Below are 20,889 nucleotides of genomic sequence, written 5' to 3'. Positions count from 1 at the left end.
TAGGTCTCGGTTTCTCTGTCTGTCTGTGAAGGGATTAGGCCAAGGATGACCTCTAACGTCTCTCCTACCTCTTCAGTCGTCGCCCCTTCTCCTTCCCACACTTTCTACCCAGTCCATTTGCCTCCACCCCAACCTCTGGCTCAGTCAGTAGGAAGAGTGGAAGTGGAACACAGTCTTCCCCGTCCTCCTACCGCACCTCCCCCCAAGCACTTTGGCTCGATCTCCATAGAAACCGAGGGGGCCGACGTGTGGGCTCTGCGAGGGAGCGCACGCGCGGGTGCAGAACGGGGGTCGGGCTCGCTCCCGCCCTCCTCCCCTCTCTCGAGCCCGCGCGCGCGGGCTTCCGTCCCGGCTCCTGCCGCGGCGGCTCCACCGCAGGGCCCGTTGCGGGCTCCAACCCGGGGTCCCGGGACGCTCGCGAGGCGACATGCTGAGGCGGACTCTGGAAAACCGGTAACACGCCCCCCCCCCAACCTCCTCACTCCCTCATGACGGAGACCTGGCCCGAGCCAGGCCCTGGCTGGGGAACAGAATGGAGGGAGGCGGGTAGATTCTTACTTCTTTCTCTTTTTCTTCCTTTCTCCCTCCTTCCCTTCTTTCCTTCATTTTCTCTTGCATCTTTTCTCCCTCCCTCCCTTCCTTCCCAGGAGAGGCCCTCAGGGCGTCCCTTCAGGGTCGAGGGCCCACTGATGTCCAGCCCCGCCAAGGCCCAGGCCGGCCAGTCTGGTTCAGGCCCTTCGCGGGGTCCTGAGGCCTGAGAGCCGTGTTTGGGCTAAGAGGGAAGGGATAGTAACCTTTTTAGGAGGGAGGAAAGGGAAGGGTCCGGTTGGGACCCCTCCGAGTCCTTCTGTGTGTGTGTTTGTGTGTGTGTGTGTGCGTGCGTGCGCACGTTTGCATGTGTGTGCGCGTGTCGCCGCCCTCTCCAGGGACGCCCAGACCAAACAGCTGCAGGATGCGGTCTCCAACGTGGAGAAGCACTTTGGGGAGCTGTGCCAGATCTTCGCGGCGTACGTGCGTAAAACGGCCCGGCTTCGAGACAAAGCCGACCTCCTGGTGAATGAAATCAATGCTTACGCTGCCACTGAGACGCCCAACCTGAAGCACGGCCTGAAGGACTTTGCTGATGAGTTTGCCAAACTTCAGGATTATAGGCAAGCTGAGGTAGGAAGAGATCAAAGAACCTAGCTGTGATTTATGCCTGCCCTGTAATGCGCAGAAAACGAACTTTTAAAAAAAATTATTACATTGACGGTAACTATTTAGATTATATAGTATTATAGTGTATAGTATAATATATATAAGCATATGGATAATAGTAGGTGTAAATTTTAAAAAGAGAGCCCCTATCCTCAAGGAGCTTACAGTCTAATGGAGAGAGAGAATACAAAAAAGAAAGATGAGCGGTGGGGAGTCCATTCAGTTACTCGGAGCTGAAACCAGGAAGATCATTAGATACAAAGTGGAGTCCAACTTCTGCCTTCTACAAAGAAAGTTTTGGGTAGGAGTCCAGTACTCTACCCTTCAGCCCTCAGTCATAGGGGACAGGAAGGAGGGTGGTATCCAATCAATATGGTGATGAGATTAGAAGTGATGGCCCAGGCAGAGCTACTGATGGTGAGGTGAAATGAGCTGGTCTGGTATCTTAAGACAAATCACTTTACTTCTGAGACTCAGGCTGCTTATAGTATTTTATAAGCAACCTGAAGCTCCAGAGATTGTCCAGGATTTCTCCATTTCCTTTCACAAATTTTCAGCACAGAAGAAAAGGTACATAGGTTAAAAGTACACAACTCTGATTGGGAATAAAGGGATTAAAGAATATATATGGTAGAGTGCAGAGTAAGAGTAAGGCATTCCCTTGCTGTTTCTCTTAATCTCTCACCAACCTGCATTTCATCTTGCCCAAGCAAATTTATAGATATATTTATACTATTATAAAGGTATTTAGGGAAGGAACAGGTTAAATGTTTGCTCAGAATGGTGATTCCTAAGTGGAGTGATGTCTTCACTAGAATTCACTTTTCATTTGTAAGTGCCTTCTTAATGTATTACAGTGCAAACATTTAAGTGCCTATACTTCAGGGCACAGTATACAGAACTTCCCGTGACTTTTCAGAATTTGTATTCTGGTAATGGGTTATGATACACAAATTACCATCTTATAAAGACTTACATGGCTTCCTTTTACACATCGTATTCCAACTTTCGTTCCCCACACACAACATTCTGTCCCCTTACTCCATGTCTTTGCACAGGCTGCCTTGCTGTCCTCTCAGTTTTCCAGCTTCAGAACCTCAAAGTCTAATCTACTCTTGATCACTTATCCATTTGCGAAATCTTGTCCTGCTCTTCAGCTACTCTTAATATAGTCCCTTTCTTTCCACTTACAAAACCACCACCCTTATTAAGGCATCAATCAGCTCTTACTTGAATAATCACAATAGCCTTTCAGTTTGGCTTCTTCAAAGCTTTCCTCATTACTAATCTCTAATAACTCCCTATTAACCTCTTTTGTTTCCTATTGAAAATGCTTTACAACATATCAATCATTTCTTTCCAACTATTTTACATTGTACTGTCTTATCACATACTCTTAAGAACTAACTATACTGTCCTGCTTACTGCTCCTCAAATTCCATCTTTCTGCCTTTGTATTATCTAGTCCTTCTCCCTGGAATGTTTTCACGCCAACCTCTAATTTTTAGAATTTCTGGTGTCCTTCAAAACTCAGCTCAGGTAGCTTCTAAGGGCAGCAAAGAGGCCAAGTGGAAGGAGTGCCAGTCCTGGAGTGTTCTTTCTCAATTCAAATCTAGCCTCAGACACTTATTAGCTGTGTGGTCCTATTTGCCTCAGTTTCCTCAGCCATAAAGAGCTGGAGAAGGAAATGGCAAGCTACTTCAGTATCTTTGCCAAGATGAAACCATAACGAATCAGTTATGACTGAACAAAACAACATATGGCACCTAAGGTTATTCCTTCTGTATTTTTTGTATATATTCTGGTTTATATATGTTGTTTCCTCTAACACTGTAAATTTCTTGAGGGCAAGAACCTTTTCTTTCTTTTTTTCTTTAACTTTTTATTGTATCTCCAGACTTAGCATAGGACTTGGCACATAATAAACACTAAATAAAGATTTGTTGGTTAATGGATTGATTATCTTATTTGGGATATAAACATTTTTAAGCACTATAATGTGCCAGGATCTATGCCAAGTTCTGGGAATACAAAGAAAGGTAAAAAATAATCCTAGCCCAAACTTGAGGTATTCACAATGTAAAGACTGATATATATTAATTTAAGGTCGCCAAGGAATTCACTTATGAAATTCCTAAATGAAACATTCAAGTCAGAATGGAGCTTTATGGTAATTTAATTACAACGGGAGTAAGAAATTATTAGAGGGAGAGAAAGAGGGAAAGAAGGAAGAGATTAACTCAATCTCCTGACAGAGCCAGAGGGAGTTTTAGGCCTTGGAGGGCCAAGGCAAGGAAGGGAGTCAGTCCTTTCACTCAAGTGACCGATTTGAAGGAAAGCTGTCTGCAGGCCTCCACCCTGCTCAAGCTCCAGAATCGAACTGGCGCCTAGCCCTGTCCACAGGAAGTGAGTGGACTCCAGAGACTGTTCTCTACCTCACTTCCTGTGCCTCACACATGCCAATGGTGGCTCAAACTTGGCTTAGGACAGCCCAGGGGGGCAGTTAGTTATTTTTGATTTGTTATTAACTAGCACATGCCCCTGTAGTGTGGGTGTGCACATTTTTGGGTGCTAGACCAAGCAAGATGGAGGAAATTTAAAAATCACAACAACCTAATGAAGGAGACAGCTTTAAAATACATACAGCAAACAAGCTATATGCAAGATCAATTAGAAATAATCCACAGAGGGGAGGCAATATTATCAAGAGGAATCAAAAAGGCTTCTTACGAAAGATGAGATTTTAGCTGAGGCTTGAAGGAGGCTAGGGAAGCAAGGAAGCAGAGATGAGGACAGACTGTCAGCAAAAATGCCCAGAGCCCAGAGAGTCTTGGAGGCCAGTGAATTTATTTGTATTATACATATAATTTTAAGAATTAATAGTATTTCTAGTGATTGCCTTTAGGATTTATCTGGAAAAACAAATTATATGTTAAAAAATCAGAATAAAAAAAAAAACCCTTGCCTTCTGTCTTAGAATCAGTCAGTTCCAAGGCAGAAGAATGGTAAGATCTAGGGAAATGGGGTTAAGTAACTTGCCCAGGGTCACACAGTTAGAAAGTGTCTGAGGTCATATTTGAACCCAGGACCTCCAGGCCCCAAGACTGGCTCTCTATCCACTGAGCCACTTAACTGCCCTGGCATTTTAAAAAAAAAAAAAACAAATTTATCTAGTGATTGTACTCAGATAATTAGCACTAGATTTAATTTTTAATTTAAAGTGTTTTATTCCAATATTTTGTTTCATTTATACTTTATTATCTTTGCCAATAGGTTGAAAGACTTGAAGCCAAAGTAGTTGAACCTTTGAAAAGTTATGGAACTATTGTGAAAATGAAACGGGTAAGTATATAAATTTCCACTCTCTGTTACTAGCTGTAGGATTATTCATACATGTGTGCCAATAATCATTTTATGAAAAGTACATGAAGTGGGGGATAAGGGGTCAAGTACCTTTTTGACAGATTTTTAAAGATGATTGCCTGTAAATAAAAGAATTTGGATGAAAACATTGTTTTCAAAAAACATTTTCAAATTTATAAACTATCCAAATGAAAGACATTCTTATATTGCAAGCAGCATGTTCCAAAAGTCTTGGTACAGTTTTAAGCAATTAAAGCTATTAAAACTGTACTTTGATTTTTGGAACACCTTTTTTTTATTCCCCTGAAAATTAACACACTTTATAATATAATAGGTTAGTCATAAAAGAAAAATAGTTGAGTAAAATTATTTTTATATCATTTTACCTTCCTCCATTAAAGCCCTACTTGGCTGTAGTGAGGTGACCCTATGTTCTTGAAGACAATCCCTGTGGAGCATAGGCTCAGGTTCTACAAACCTGAAAAGGGTTAGCAAGTGTCTTTCGTCTGAGGTCCGTGGAATCTTAAGAGCTATAATATAGTATAATCTTCATTTTTATCAGTGAGGTAACTCAGACCCAGAAACTGTTAAGTGACTTTTGAGGTGACACAGGTGGCAAAGCCAGAATTTTAACTTTATTAGGGCAGCATAGGTAAGGATGAAAAGAGTCACCAATTATCCAAAAGTATCCAATTAGTGACCTTTGAGACACCAACTCATTAAGCCATCTTCTAAGGCAAAGCAGGGTTGTGATCTGAATATTTAGGAAAACTTTCTATTTTTACATGAATGATATCAAGCATTATTAAGGTATTGGCATTATTTTTGTAAAAGCAAAGAAGAGCCTTGTAAACCTGTAATGTGCAAAGTGTGCAAGTCTGAATTCTTTTAGTAAAAGTATTCATATTAAGCAAGGGATTTTTCCTGTTATTATAGCTCCACGTTAAAGGGTAAATAAGGCAGTAACTTACCAGAAAGTAAATATGTCTACAGGATGATCTCAAAGCAACTTTAACAGCAAAGAGTCGAGAAGCTAAGCAGTTAACTCAACTAGAAAGGACGCGTCAACGGAATCCATCAGATCGGCATGTCATAGTATCCTTTCAATTTTGAAGAAAAAATTATTTTGTCATTTAGTTGATAAAAAGGTAATTTCCTTTGAAAAATTGAAATTTGGGTTTTAACATTTCCTGAAAATATACAGTTGGATTGGAAAGTTCTTACTTTAAAATTATTTTAGGAATTTTTTCTCACTTTAGAAATTATTGTTTTAAAAAAAACACTAATTTATTCCCTTAGGCAGTTCTCCACAGGGTTTCTAGAAAATTTTCTAATGTATGTGTTTTTGTTTCATGACTATTTAAAAAACAACAGGATTTCCATGAGCCAGGGATATTTGATGTCTAGTAATATAAAATCGGTTTATAGAACTGCAATTCTTATATGAATTGGCTAAAGTCAATTAAAGAACATTATTATTTTTGCCCATTCTCATAATTTTTCCATATGCTTATTTTTTGAGAAGAAAAAACTTACCTAATATAACATTCAGTCCCATATACATTTTTTAAAATACTTTGAAACAGACACCTATTCTGTCACCAACCAAGGTTCCTTAAGAAACTTAAGATTAATTTTAAAGATTCTTTCACATAGTGAAAAATAAAATTATCAAAAATAAGCATTCCATAATAAAATTGAGGGTTTTCCCATTTAACTGCCTTCCTCTTGAATATGCTTTGTTATTGATAATGTTTTGAACAGAAAATAGTCTCTGGCTACTTTCTGCTTGACTGTAGAGAGGAAAAGAATAGCACCAGAGTGATCAGTACTCTACTTGTGTCTTTCCTCTTCTAGTTTTTGTCTCCCTATTTAAATTTTTTTATCTCTTTTGTTTTTAATATTACCTATTTTTTCTCACTATCTAACACTCCATTCTCCTCACCCCAAACCATCCTATATAATGAGTAAAAACAATTTGGAAAAGCTAAAAAAATTAAATCTATACATTATAAGCAATATTCCATACCCATAGTCCTCTATCTCTGAAATAATTTCTACTCCAAGGCCAAACTTGCCATTTATTCCAATTTTCTTTTGATTTCCTACTTTAGCATTCCAATCCCCTTTTATGAATATGACATCTTTTTTGAGGTGCTATTTATTGAAAACATAGTTTTCAAAGAACTAGTCAACTTCAGCTTCATTGACATCAGCAATTGGAGCATAGACTTGTATTATTGTGTTATTGAACAGATTATTTTTGAGATTACCTCAATTCTGCTTTTCTCACCCTTTATTGAATACGGAGGCTACTACATTTTTCTAAGAGTCTTGCCCACCATGGTATGTGTAAGTGATCACCTGAATTAAACTCACCAACTCCGATCCCATCAGCTTAAATTCATTGACACTCAAGATTTCAATTTTTAATCTTTCCATTTCCTGTTTGCCCACATCCAGCTTACCTTGGTTCACAAATCTTACATTCCAAGTTCCTATACAATATTAGTCTTTCTTTTCATCATTAGCTGAATCCACGGCTGAGTATCCTTTTGCCTGTAACCCAGCTTCTTCATCAGGACTGTAGCTACTTACTGTCCTCTGCTCTTCCCCAATAGTAGCATATTTCCAACCTGAGGGGCTAATCTTCTAAGGTCATCTCTTTTATGATTTTAATATTATCCATGGTGTTTTCTTGGCATAGATACTGGAGTGGTTTGTCACTTTCTCCTCCAGGGCATCTCCTTTTGTCAGAGCTCTCTTCTATGATCTGTCCATCTTGAGTAATCTTACACAGGATAGCTCATAGTTTCATTGGGCCACACAGACCCCTTCTAATGCAGTGATCATCTCCATAAAGATATTAATTACATACTTGAGAGCAATGAGATCATCAAGTGAAAACAGTACATAGGAAGAAGAGAAGTGGGTTCAGTTAAAAGCCCTGAGGGGATACCTCCTATTAGAGGGTATGATCTGGATGAGGATCTAGCAAAGAGAAATGGTCAGATAAATAGGAAGAGGAACAAGAGCAATTATGTCCCAAAAACCTAGAGAGAAAAAAGTATCAAGGCATAAAGGGTGATTAACAGTGTCAAAGGCTGCAGAGAAGTCAAGAGGAATGAGGGTCAAGAAAATGACATTTGGATTTAGCAACTAAGATTATTGGTGACTTCGAAGAGTATAATTTGGTGGAATGATGAGGTTGGAAACTGGATTTTAAGGAGTTGATGAGAGTGAGAGGAGAGGGGAAATAGAGGTATTGATTATAGGTGGCCCTTTAGAAGAGTTTAGCCACAAAGCAGAGAAGAAATATAGAACAATAGGTAATGGGGATGGTAGAATTAAGTATGGGTTTTTTCAGGATGGGCATGTTTATAGCCAATAGGAAATGAGCTAGTAGAGAGGAAGAAATTGAAAATAACAAGAGTTGGAATGACTGAGGGGCATTCTGTTAGAGGAGACAGAATGGGATAAAATCTTTTAAATAAGTAGAGGGGTTAGCGTTGGTAATGAGCCGTGAGATGAAATAAAAGGGAACATGGCAGAAGGCATCAGAGTGATAGGAAATGAAGAAGAAGGAACTTATAAAGGAGCTGGTAAATGTTTTAACAACTAGCTCTCCAGGGGGGGAAAAAAAAGTACTCAGGACACTTAAGTTTGATCTGCATTATTCACATTTTTTTCCATCACTTAAGTTTAAAAAATCAGCAGAACAATAAATTAAGACTTGATTAGTAGCTTTTGCCAATTTCCACAGTATAAATGCTCACACTGAAAATTTGCAATTGGTTCACAAGTGAATTCAAGCCAGCCCTAGCATACCCCTGGACTTATCTCTTGATTAATATTCCTTTTTTTTCCCCAAAAGAGCTGGGAAAAAATATATAGTCCTTAATTTTTTATCCATCATAATCCTTTCTGAGCTTTAACACTTCTGGCACTATTTTTACCAGGAAGGTACCAGGTCATACCAAACTTCTATTTCATCCTTCATTACCTGTTCTGGTTTCTATATTCTCTCAATGTCTTCTTTAAGTCTATATTTTTCAGAGTTCATGTGCATTCATATTAATTTCTTTGGATAGTTCCTCCTCTTTCTAATTGGGATTGTTACTGTATAATGAATTGGTTGGGGTTTGCTTTTTGTTTGTTTTTTAAATTCTTGAAATCTTCCTATCTTTTCCCAATAGAATTTTAGGCCATGAGTTCCTATCTATCCTTTCTCAGTGAATCCTTTAAAAATTTTATCATTCCCAGTTTGGGGCATATGTCAGATATGCCTAGACTGTCTTTTCTCTCTAACAAATTCTAAGATGGTATGATTATGCCCCTCATGCCAACATTCCTATCTTTTCAACCAAGTAACCATTCTATGTGAGAATCAGGGCCAGAATAAAAGTACCCCTTCTTTAGTTCTTCTAGTTTTTGATGGTCAAGTTTATATTTACAAGCATATAGAAATGTATTATTTGCTCTGTTTTTGGCACAAGAGATTCTAGTAGATATCTGGATAATTGAAATTCTCTATCATGCCTCCATATTGGAAATCTTGTTTCTACCTCCTATCCAAATTGTCCACAGTACCCTCTTTTAACAGTATTACTTTTGATCCTTACACAGATGTTCTGCCTTGTGCTTTCCACTCTTATAGCTTGATTTTCTCACATGAATGTTTAAACTTAATATACACTACTATTCCCCCTTATCTTCTCCTAACTATGTTTCATTTATAGGCCCTATCCCCTCAAGTCTCAGGGACACTCATGACATCCAATTTGTCTCCTTCTGTTTAAAAGGTTCTCTGTATCAGGGTTATATTTTAGAAGAAATCCAGGCTTTTAACAGAGAAGAGTGTTTTGATTCATTGATTTTAATATAAGCTTATGTTTTCATGGGGGAAGGAATTAGTATGTATGTCATCCAATTTTTAAATAATATTTAGAAGTTATGATATTTCTGAACTATTCATAATTTAGATTGCATAACTTTAATTTAAAATTTTAAAATATTTTTATGTTCCATTTGAGAATCTTTTTTTTCCTTTATAGACCATTTCAGTCACAGGTGGGTAAATCGCGTGGTGTTTCTCAAGATGGATCATTAGAGAAAATTCTTTGAGTTTTATCACAAATACACGTTTACTTTGAAAACCACTGTAGAAACTATTCTTGAGAGGTAGGGTAGTAGATAGCATACTAGATTTATAGTCAAAAAGAACCAAATTTCAAAATCTACTTTAATCATTAGCAATGTGACTTTGGACAGATTATTTCATTCCTCCCAACCCTAGTTTCCTCATTTGTAAAATGATGATAATAGCTTCTACTTCACATGGTTGTTGTGAAGATCTAACGAAATGATACATTTCTAGTTCTTTGCAAACTTAAGTACTAAATGAAAGTTATTGTTGGGGCAGCCAGGAAGCTCAGTGGATAGAGTGCCAGGCCTGGAGGAGGACCTGGTTTCAAATCTGGTCTCAGGCATTTCCTACCTGTGTGACCCTTGCTTGGCAAATTGCTTAATCCCAGTTGCTTAGCACTTGCTATTTTTCTATCTTAGAACTGAATCTAAGACAAAAGGTAAGATTGTTTTTTTTGTTTGTTTGTTTGTTTTAAGTTAGTGTGATATTGCAACTAGAGAATCAGCCTCAACTCCCACCTCTGACACTGGCTTGGTGGCCATTGGCAAGTCACTTAAATTATCAATATCTTAGACAACTCTCTAAGACTGTTTAGTTGTAGAGAAGGTACCAACCATCATTAAGGAGTTTCCTATATTAACTAAATCATTGGTCCAGCCTCTGTCCTCCGCATTATTATCATCATCACAAAATCTCAATGAGAATTTAAAGGCAGCTATTCCAATCCAATTTGAATAGGTATCTCCTGTACAACATCCCTGATAAATAGGCACTCAACCTTTTCCTGAAGACCTTTCTACTCCCTGTAAAAGCAGCCCATTCAATTTTTATCAGAAATTTTTTTGTTAAAATTTTATGCATTTATTTACCTCAACAGCTTCTACCTATTCCTTCTAATTGTATATGTTAGTGCCATTCAGAACAAGTGAAATGCCAGTTCTACATGATAATCCTTCTACCCACAGTTCTGGTTCTCTATTTTTTGTGCCAAACAAAACAAATCTAATGTCTCTTCTACTTGACAACCCTTAAGATATATCCCTCTGAAGTTTTCTTTTCTTTGTGTTAAACATTTCTGCTTTCTTAAATGCATTCTTACATGGCAAGTTGTAGCTTTTTATTATCTGGCTTGAGCTCTTGATGTTCTCTGACTTTTAAATGTGCTTTCTAAAATATAGCACCCAGAACTAAATATGATGCTACAGAAAAAGTCTCTCCATGGCAGAGTATAGTGGGATTTCCATTTCTATTTTAGGCTTGGCTGGAATCAGGCCATTTTGGTTGTGGAGGTTCAAGACTATAGTAAAATGAAACATCTATGGGCTATTTAACAATGTACAAAAAGAGATCTACTGAACTACAGCATGAAAAAGATACTCTACAAGAATGTGCAGCTTCTGTTTCTATAATAACCAGTTTCACCAGCATGGTGGCTCACATGGATATGGTATATCCTTCAAGTCTGAAGGTCCCTGCCTCCTTCAAAGTTGGTCTATTTTATGCCCTTAGGTATAGGCCTCGCTCTCACCTTCCTTTCTTTTTAAGGAAATAACTAAGCTTGGCCCACATAGTTGGGACCAGGTAGAATACTCCTATCACAACCTCCCTAGTCCTTGACCTTTCTTAACACTTCTGAAATCACATTAGCTTTCTTACTTGCCATCTAACACTTCTTTTCAGTTTCAGGTTCATTAAAACCCACATATCTTTTCCAGACAAATTTTGTCTAGCCAAGATTTTTCCATCTTTTGTAAAGTTTACTTTTTGAACCTGTCTACATTTTATGTCTGTTAAATTTCATCTTGGTATATATGGCTCAGTGTGCTATCTTTTGTTTTTTAATCCTGCCTCCAATCTCTGAAGTCTTTGCAATATATTTTCCCAAAATCTGGAGTTCATCTTAAAAAGGATGCACTTGCCTCACTGAAGAAAGTAAAATTATTAACTTCTCTGCTTTTGGCACAGAAAGAGCTTAAAACATGTATAGCTAATTCATGTTCCTCACCACTACTATATCATACTTCCATCCTGGACCTTGAGATCTTTTTTATCAGCTTCCTTATCTATTAACTCTTTCTGGCCAAGTGAGCATCTGACATTGCTTCTGTTTCTTCTTATGTTGATCTTCATTAAAGTACTTTCCACTGTGCTTTTGCCCTTGGATTTCTGGGTTTGCTTGCATGAACATATCTTAAAATAATTCAATACTTTTTGTCTCTTTATTCTCTTTTACCCAATCACATTCTAGGCATGGGTATTATTCGGCCAAGTATCTATCAGTGAAGGCAAAGTTGTCTTCTTGGGTTAAGTTCTCAAATTCACCTGGCATGTCACCCAGAATTGGTGCATTTTGTATGTAGTGTTTTATAAGACCAGGTGGTAATTTTCCCACCACTTTCTTTTAAAGATTCACTTTAAAGATTAGACATGCAAACTCGGCAAATTTTTATTTTTGGTCTAAAGCTATAATTTCAGCAATATAAGCAACTACCTGGTGAAGAAGCTCCATCTACCCATGAAGATTAGTTACTGTTTTGCAAATTCAAGTCTTGGAGATTTACCTGGGTCAGTTGCCTTGGGGCAAGGGTTGGGAAGCCAGTATTTGTCAGAGTCAGGACTTAAACCCAGATTCTTCAACTCTTGAATTGGACCACCTCTTCACAATTCCACACTTCCTATCTGCAAATACTTTCTTAATAGCCTTTGTTCAATAGGTTCAATTCCTAGTCAGAAGCTTGTCATTATGTTTTAAGCTATGGTCTTAAAATCCAAACCTCTTTCTAAAATACTGTTCACTTACTGATAGTTACTGCTTACTTGCCATATGTGCCCATTTCTTTTGAAATGATTTCCTTTGATCTATAGCATTTATGAAAAATACCATCTATGCTCCTAAGGTCTCCAATTTCTTTTCCCATGATTTCATAATCTTTAGCAATGAAGAAGAGAACCTGGATAAAAAAATTGGGACATATTTGTGCTTAGTAGGCAGGAAATGGATTATTAAAAGAGACTAAGAAAGGCAAAAGAAAAGTGGACATGTTCAGCATTGTCAGTAGATAAGGAGAGAGGTCAGTTAAGAAAAGGACTGAGCAATAAGATGAACTCATTAGCTTTGGCAAAAAAGTTTCTTACATAGAGACTAGACCAAAGAAGTATAGAATGGGAACAGATCTAGAGAAATTTTGAGGTATCAAGGGAGAGGGAGTTGATTGGAATTTTTTTCAGTGAAGTAAGAGTCATGGTCTTCCATTTAGAGAGATGGATGGTGTAGAAGTGTCAAGAAAAGATTTAGGATAGCTGCTTCAGTGAGCATGATAGTCCTTGTGCTGCAACAAGATACCAGTAGAAATTTGATTCCATAAATCTATAAGCATCTAGATGGTAAAACTAACCATATGTCAGGAATACTAGTTTAAGACCTGCCTCAGATACTGTGTTATTCTGGGCAAGTCATTTCTGCCTCCCTCAAATTTCCCATTCAGTAAAATGGGGGTGATCATAGCATCTACCTTCCAGGGTTCTCATGAGGTTGAAATAAGATATCTGTAAAATGTTAGGTAAATCTTAGAGCACTATTAAAATGTTAGCTATTATGACTTTTTTCTAGCAATATTCAACAGCATTTGAGTAGAACAGAGAAAGTAGATAGTGCAGTTACCCCAGGGTTTAGTTGACAATATGATTAGCAGCAGAAGAACAAGGAGGGACCAAGGCTATGAAAGAAGACAGTGTAAAATTAAAATGTTTTCATAGAGTCAGAACTGAAAGGGAGTAGAGAGTGAGACCCAAGTAGAGAGAATGTCCTAGGGGATGCCAAGGAACTAGAGGCTGTCCTCAGGGTGAAAAGCAGACTAAAAAGGAGTGAAACTGAGAGATAGAAGGGAAGGGGAATCAAAGAATTTCCGTGGCATAAGAATACTCAAGTACCCAGTTCTGGAAATTCTACTAGAATATGCCAGTTTTTTGTGAGAATCAGAAGATGCAGAGAGGGTAAAATGACAGAGGGATCATTGGAACATGAAGCCAAAAGAGAATTTAAATCATGGAAAGATAAAACTGAGATGGATAGGGATGAGAATATAGAAAGAAGTAGCAGAGGAAAAGAATTTAAATCATAGCAGATAAAGACAATAGATGATAGGGATTTGGAGTATAGAAGCTTGGAAATTTGCCAGCTTTAAAAAAAAAAACTGCTGTGGCATCAGTGTGTGAGCTTCCAGGTGATTCTACTGGAAAGATTCTAGAACATATTGCTAAAAATTATGAAGCCTTGGGCAAGAAACTGATGGCCCTAAAAACAATGATGCTTCTTTCCACTGTTGATTGAAGCTGGCTTTGGAAATGAGCATCTGGTTAAGATGGTGTCTGAGAATGAGAAATGGATTTCTGAATCATAACCCAAAATGTAGAATTATAGCCTCTTAGTCAGGGACAATATTCATCCAATAAAGACTGTTAACATATATTTGTCTGGAATCTTGCAAATCTAATCAATTTTTATATATGTACATATATACATATATATATATCCACTAATATTGACACTGTAGAAGAGAGTTGGACTGTAGGAAGAAGAGCAATAGAAGTGTCTATAAATACACAGGAGACCAAAGATGAAGAAGTTGGTAATGAAATCCGTTGTCTCAGCTATCTGTACACCACTGGCACAAAGCATGGGGTGAAAAGCAATCTTACAAAGAGCCATCTGCAAGGATCCTTATTTAATACCTTAGGTTGATATTATTATGATATAAGAAATATGATAAGAATATGGCTCAAAAAGATTCAGTCATATATAAAGAATGCACATTAAAAAGACTAGCAAGAGATGTGTCTAGGAGAGAAAATGAGTTTTCAAAAGAAATCCAAGTGATCAACAATAATATGAGAAAATTGCCCCAAATCACTATTAATTAGAGAAATACAAATTAAAACAGATCTAATGTTCTGCTTCACACCTATCAGATTGACAAAGAACAAAAAAACAAACACGGAAAGTAATAATTGTTGGAAAGGGTGAGAGAATTTGGGGTGAGAGTTATGAATTGGTCCAGTCATTCTGAAAGGCAGTTTTTAGAGCTATGCCCCCTATATTCTTTGACCTTAGATATACCCCCAAAGAGATAAAAGAAGGAAGGAATGGACCTATATGTACAAAAACATAGTAGGTCATTTATAAAATGAGAGAAATTTCCAATCCTATCAATATCCTTTCAAGATTCCCATTTTCACTTAGAACAGTAGGTTTTTTTTTCCTTTTTGCTGAAAATTGGGTACAGAATAAGTTCTCAGTAATTCTGCACATTTTAAAAATCTTCGGCAGTATGAACTGACAAAGGGAAATAGAACTTTGAAAACTATACAAGCTCAGGGTTTTTAAAGCAACTTCAAAGACAATAATTTTTTTTTTTAAACCCTTACCTTCTGTCTTGGAGCCAATACTATTGGCTCCAAGGCAGAAGAGTGGTAAGAGCTAGGCAATGGGGGTTAAGTGACTTGCCCAGGGTCACACAGCTTGGAAGTGTCTGAGGCCAGATTTGAACCTAGGACCTCCCATCTCTAGGCCTGGCTCTCAATCCACTGAGCCACCCAGCTGCCCCCAAGCCACAATTTTGAATGCAAAGACCAACCATGATTTCACAGGTCCAGTTTTGAAGCATACTGCCCAACCTCCTGATGAATGATGGAACCAGGGTACAAAATGAAACATGTTTTTGCTTAACTATGCTCATTTGTTATAAGAATGTTTTTACCTCTTTATGAGAGTTGGGAGGTGGGAGAAGGAAAGGGAGAAGCCATTGATAGAGCTGCTAAAACAAAAAGAAGCATCATTGAAGTAGCTTTAAAAATGCAATAAGGAAACATTCCACAAGAAACAAACAAGTAGGACAACTGTGAAAGTAATATGTTGAATTTTATATATGTTCTTATACCCACACATACTAAAGCTTAACATAATAGAGGATCATTTTTATATATCCTCTTTCTATTCTACCTTGTCTATAGAAATGTGCTACTTTTTGGTGTTAGATTCAGAATAATTTTGTTGAAATGGCATGCAGAATGTAGATGTAAGGACAGGCTACGAAAGATGGCCAAAATAGTGTCAGACACATGTAAAACCCAGTGGAATTGTGTGTCAGCTATGGGAGGGAGGTGGGGGTAGGGGAGGGAAAGAACAAGAATCTTGTAACCATGGAAAGATATTCTAAATTAATTAAATAAAAAATTCCAAAACTTAAAAAAGTAAAATAGTATCAGAAGCCTATAAGAATAGCCTAGGCGTATGAAAGCACAAGATGAACCAAGAAGGACAAGGACCAAAGATCTCATTTGTTGCTTTACTGCAGAAGAGTAGAAGAACAAAGCAGGACTAGGGTTGTTGTGGAGGTAGATAGGATAATAGTGGGATAATAGGAAGAAAGGTTAAATTCTTGTTTCTTTTCCCTGAGCCAAAGAGAATGATCTTTGTATGGTCTAGAACTGAGCAGAAATAGCTATGGAACAAGTTGGGAGAAGTGAAAAGAGCACCTCATTGCTCGGAGTGAATTTGAGTCACACAGGCCAGATAAACTACACCCCATTGTATTGAGAGATCTGATAGCTGTGATTAAAGAACTACTATCACTGGAGAATAGAGGACTAGTACTCAAAAAAAAGTTATTCCAGTTTTCAAAAACAAATGTGTAGTCTCCCAATTCTATTGTATTGAGCTTGCATTTCATTCCAGGAAAAACTCCAAAATGGAATTTTTAAAAGCTAAAGGAATGACAAATGAACATTAAAAGAAAGCAGTGATCAGAAATAGCAAGGCATGCCTGTCTAAACCTTTCTTTTTTTCTTATTTTACATTATTAGACAGCTAAAGAAATGTATGTTGTAGTTCCATTTTCCTGGATTTTTTTCTTTTAAACCCTTACCTTCCATCTTGGAGTCAATACTATGTATTGGCTCCAAGGCAGAAGAGTGGTAAGGGCTAGGCATTGGGGGGTAAGTGACTTGCCCAGGGTCACACAGCTAGGAAGTGTCTGAGGCCAGATTTGAACCTAGGACCTCCTGTCTCTAGGCCTAGCTCTCAATCCACTGAGCTACCCAGCTGCCCCCCCCCCCCCTTTTTCCTGGATTTTAAGAAAGTAATTGATAGAATTTCATTCTGTTGTGAGAAAAGTAGAACATTATCAATCAGTTAAATTGAATGCTGATACTAAATAGTCATTGATGGTTCAGTATTGTCTTGAAAGTAGTTTTCAGGGGTCTTTGCTTAGCTTTGTTCTATTTAACATTATTGGTGACCTAAAAATAATAATGATATGATCATCAAATTTGTAAGTGACAAAAATTGGAAAGATAGTTGTAGTGTTATATATGACAGGATCCCAAAAGATCTTGTTATGACAGGCTAGAACAGTGATGATGATCCTATGGCACATGTACCAAAGATGGCGTGCAGAGCACTATCTGGGCATGTGCACCATTGCCTGCCAGAATTCATTAATAGAAAGGCAGAGGAACTCAGGTGGAGCTGCTCTCCTCCCTCTATTTGATTTGAACCTAGGACCTCTATCCCTGACAACATTTTTTTCACATCATTTGCCCAGCAGCCCAATGGGAGTGTTTCTCCTTCCCCTGTGTGGAGTTGAGGATTGGGGCAGGGCACTCCCAGAATGGGGCAGGGGGCACAGCACACAGTCTCTAAAAGGTTCATCCTCACTGGGCTAGAATATCAAGCTGAGTCTAAAAGGACAAAACCTCATAGAGGTAAATGTAAAGTCTTAAACTTTCCTTTTTTAAAAAGAAATCAGATTTTATAAGTAAATGCTAAGGAGGAGAAAAAGATCTAAGGTTTCCTGGGAGCTATAATTAATATGAGCCAATAATGTGATATGGTAGCCTAAACAGCTAATATAGTCGTGGGCTGTGTTAAGGAAAGCATGCTTGCCTCAGTACTAGGAAGATGCCACCACTGTATGATGTGCTCTGTTCAGCACTCTTCTGGAATATTTTGTTCAGTTCTGGACCCCACATTTTAGAAAGCATTGACAAGTTGGAGAGAATTTAAAGGATAGTTGGAATGATGGAATCCTTCAAAATCAAGTCATAGCTGGAGACATTTAGCTTGGAGAAGATGAAGGGAATAAGAGAAGTATCAACTATTTAAATGATGGTCAAATGAAAGAGGGATTAGATTTGTTCTGCTTGGACCCAAAGGAAAGAATTAAAAAGTAATTGGTAGAAGATGCGAAAAGTCAGATTGTCCTGATACAAAGAAACCTTTTTTAACATTTGGAATTTTTCAAAGAATATCAAAAGTTCTTTTTGAGCTGCCTCAGGAGGTAATCGGATTCTCTAAGTGCCTCAAACCAAGGCTGGCCCATCTTTTGTTGGAAATCTTGTAGGAGGAGTTCTTGTTCAGGTCTGCAAACTGAGAAATAAACTCTACAGAACTTGGGTCTCTCTTTCCCCCAAGTAGAGCAAATACACTAGGGCACTGACAAACACAGACTCCCGTTTCTCAGAATAGGAAGATAACCAGGGGATATTGACTTTAAAGTCAAGATAATCTTTAAGCAAGGACATGTATGTGTATGTGGAGAGTATCTGTCTATTTCCAAGGAGCTCTGTTCAAAAGCAGCAAAGAGCAGATTAAATAATTTTAAGAGAAGGGACTGATCCAGGAAGGGATCCAAAGTGATGTGGGTAGAGAGTTCCCAGGAACAGGGGAGTAATATATTCCAAGATACAAGGGAGAACAAAGACATCTCTTGTATGTGCTTTTGGGGTACAATAATAATAGCATTCTTAAGTATGATAAACATGAAATGATCAGATTCCCATGCTTAGAATAAACACCAGCAATTGCCTCATCAATATTAAACGATAATAATAAAAAGTTCCAAAATGACTCAAGTTAACAGAGATAGAGTAGGACCAGAGATAGCAAGTGTGAGATAAGATGTTTTTTATGAAGCATAAGAACTTTTGGTTATCTTATCCTAGAGAAACCAGAAGAGCTGGTATGAAATGAGCCACTGGCTGGTGTGACCATAGTCCAAACAGGTATCCCAAGACACTTGTTTCCATGGTTATCTCAGATGAACTGTTGCTTTTAAAGACAGTTTCTTACTCTGAATCTCAAAAACAGTAGATTTATCCAGATCACTCTAGATCCTCAGGTAAATAGTCTTACATATCATCATCACCTGCATAGTAGGGCAACTCAAGAATATCAAGTAATTTACACAGATCCAAGTTGGACCAAGTGGCTTCAGAAATCTATTGCTCTGGGATTTGGGTTTTGTTTGTTTGTTTATTTTTTTCCAGCCATCACTTTGTTAATGATTTAATCTTTACTGAATCTCAATAGGATGCATATTCAGTGTGAGGAAGGGGGATGAGTGATGCCCATGCTATTGATGAACACTGTGCCATGCATGGTTATGATAGCCTTGATATTTGGATTTGTTTTACCTATGGTCCAATAATTAAAAATAGATTCTATATTGACAATATGTTAGTATCCCAATATGTCTTTCCTGGTGGTAGGCTCTGAACATTAATTTTGACATTTCTTTTTTTTTTTTAATGTCTTATGGATATTTTTATAGGCAGAAACAGAATTACAGAGAGCTACAATGGATGCCACCAGAACAAGTCGGCACCTGGAAGAAACAATTGACAATTTTGAAAAGCAAAAAATAAAGGACATAAAGGTAAAAAAGAAAACAAACCATGCTGGCAAGATAGCACTGTGTAGTAGAAAGAATGTGAGTGTGGAGGCAGCTCTCCCAGGTCCTAAGCCTGACTTTTCCCTTTGCAAGTCACTTCACTTTTTTGTGCTTTTGTTTCTTCAATTGTAAAATGAGGAGGTAGGAATTGAGGATGTAAGGTCTTTTCAAATCATATGTCTGTGACTCGGTGATCATTTGTTATAGTTTGAAAACTGTTTTTCTCAGAAGTCTTGTCTCTACTTTCTCAGACTCTTGGGCTATGAAGTCATAATTCTCTGAATTTAAAATGAAGGTTTATTCCTGGAAAAGGAGCTGTGAGTGAAACCAGTATGTTTTATCTGCTTTACCATAGAAAGGTCCTGTTGGCCAGTTTTTTGTAAGAAATAACCTGAAACCAACTATGTTTCTTTATATAACAAATCTTTTTCAAATGGAGCCATCTCAATTAAACTGGACATAGTAGCAAAGCATATGATACTGTATATATTATAACATTAGATCTAAAAGCTTTTATAATTACTATATACAGTATATCTGAATACTATAAAAAAATCAAAAGAGCAAGGGGTAGCTGTATCACAGTGGATAGAGTGCCAAGCTTGAAGTCAGAAAGATGTTGGTTCCAGTCACTTCCAAGTCATATGATCTTAGATTAACTCCAGTTGCATAGTCCTTGCCATTCTTCTATCTTAGAATTTATACTGAGACCAAAGGTAAGGATTTTTTCTAAAAGAAGTATAAAATTTAGAAGGACCACTTTAGAGAGATTTCCATTGGCACTTTTTAGATAATTTGGGAAGTCATAAAAATTTTTTCTGGCTTCATTTTCTCATTTTAAGCTTCTTTATAGCAAGCATGGTAATTTTCTGTCTTGAGTTGTTGTTTAATGTCTGGCACATAGTAATTGCTTATTAATTGTTTGATTATCATTAACAGCTTTACCAAATCTAACATTACCTAAAGTATATCTGAACTGAACTTTAAATATTTTAATCTCTTAAGATGTTGCTTACCTTATCAGAAGGAAGATTTATGCTTGAAGTTGGTCCCACTAGAAGCCCAGATTGATTCTGATTTGATCAAAATGGAAACTTTCCATCTCAGTTACAAGTCCTGTATTTTGTCATAATGATAGATAATAGCAGTCCTCTCATACATGGTCTCCTTCTCTCTTTCCTCTAGTACACTATCTCCTTTCCCCCTTTTATCATTTTTAAGAATTGAATAAGATGTGAATATGAAATAATGAGGTTTATAAAAATACATACTTTGGAACTTATAAACTTAAATGACTTGTCTTTTACAATAGCCCCTTTGGATGGCTGTATTCAAATGAATATGCTATTGCTCAAAACATTTTGGAACTAATACCACATAGGAAAATTAATCTTGTTATTTTATAGCAAATCATTTCTTCCTGCCTCTGTCTCATTCCCTTTCATGCTTCTTTTC

General features: G+C 37.5%; 1 protein-coding gene across 1 annotated transcript in view; it reads left to right on the top strand.

Moving 5' to 3' along the window:
* Positions 1-253: 253 nt before the first annotated feature.
* CIBAR1 (CBY1 interacting BAR domain containing 1) overlaps positions 254-20,889 on the top strand; it is a 43,788-nt gene continuing 23,152 nt past the window's right edge. The window contains exons 1-6 of the mRNA XM_007488106.3: positions 254-453; positions 927-1,161; positions 4,471-4,539; positions 5,554-5,655; positions 9,625-9,630; positions 19,315-19,419. Coding sequence (XP_007488168.1) covers positions 428-453; positions 927-1,161; positions 4,471-4,539; positions 5,554-5,655; positions 9,625-9,630; positions 19,315-19,419 — 543 coding nt within the window. The 5' untranslated portion in view covers positions 254-427. The remainder of the gene's footprint in view (positions 454-926; positions 1,162-4,470; positions 4,540-5,553; positions 5,656-9,624; positions 9,631-19,314; positions 19,420-20,889) is intronic.

The sequence above is a fragment of the Monodelphis domestica genome, chromosome 3, assembly GCF_027887165.1.
Source record: "Monodelphis domestica isolate mMonDom1 chromosome 3, mMonDom1.pri, whole genome shotgun sequence".
Lineage (NCBI taxonomy): Eukaryota > Metazoa > Chordata > Mammalia > Didelphimorphia > Didelphidae > Monodelphis > Monodelphis domestica.
This window is presented reverse-complemented; position numbering and strand designations above follow the sequence as displayed.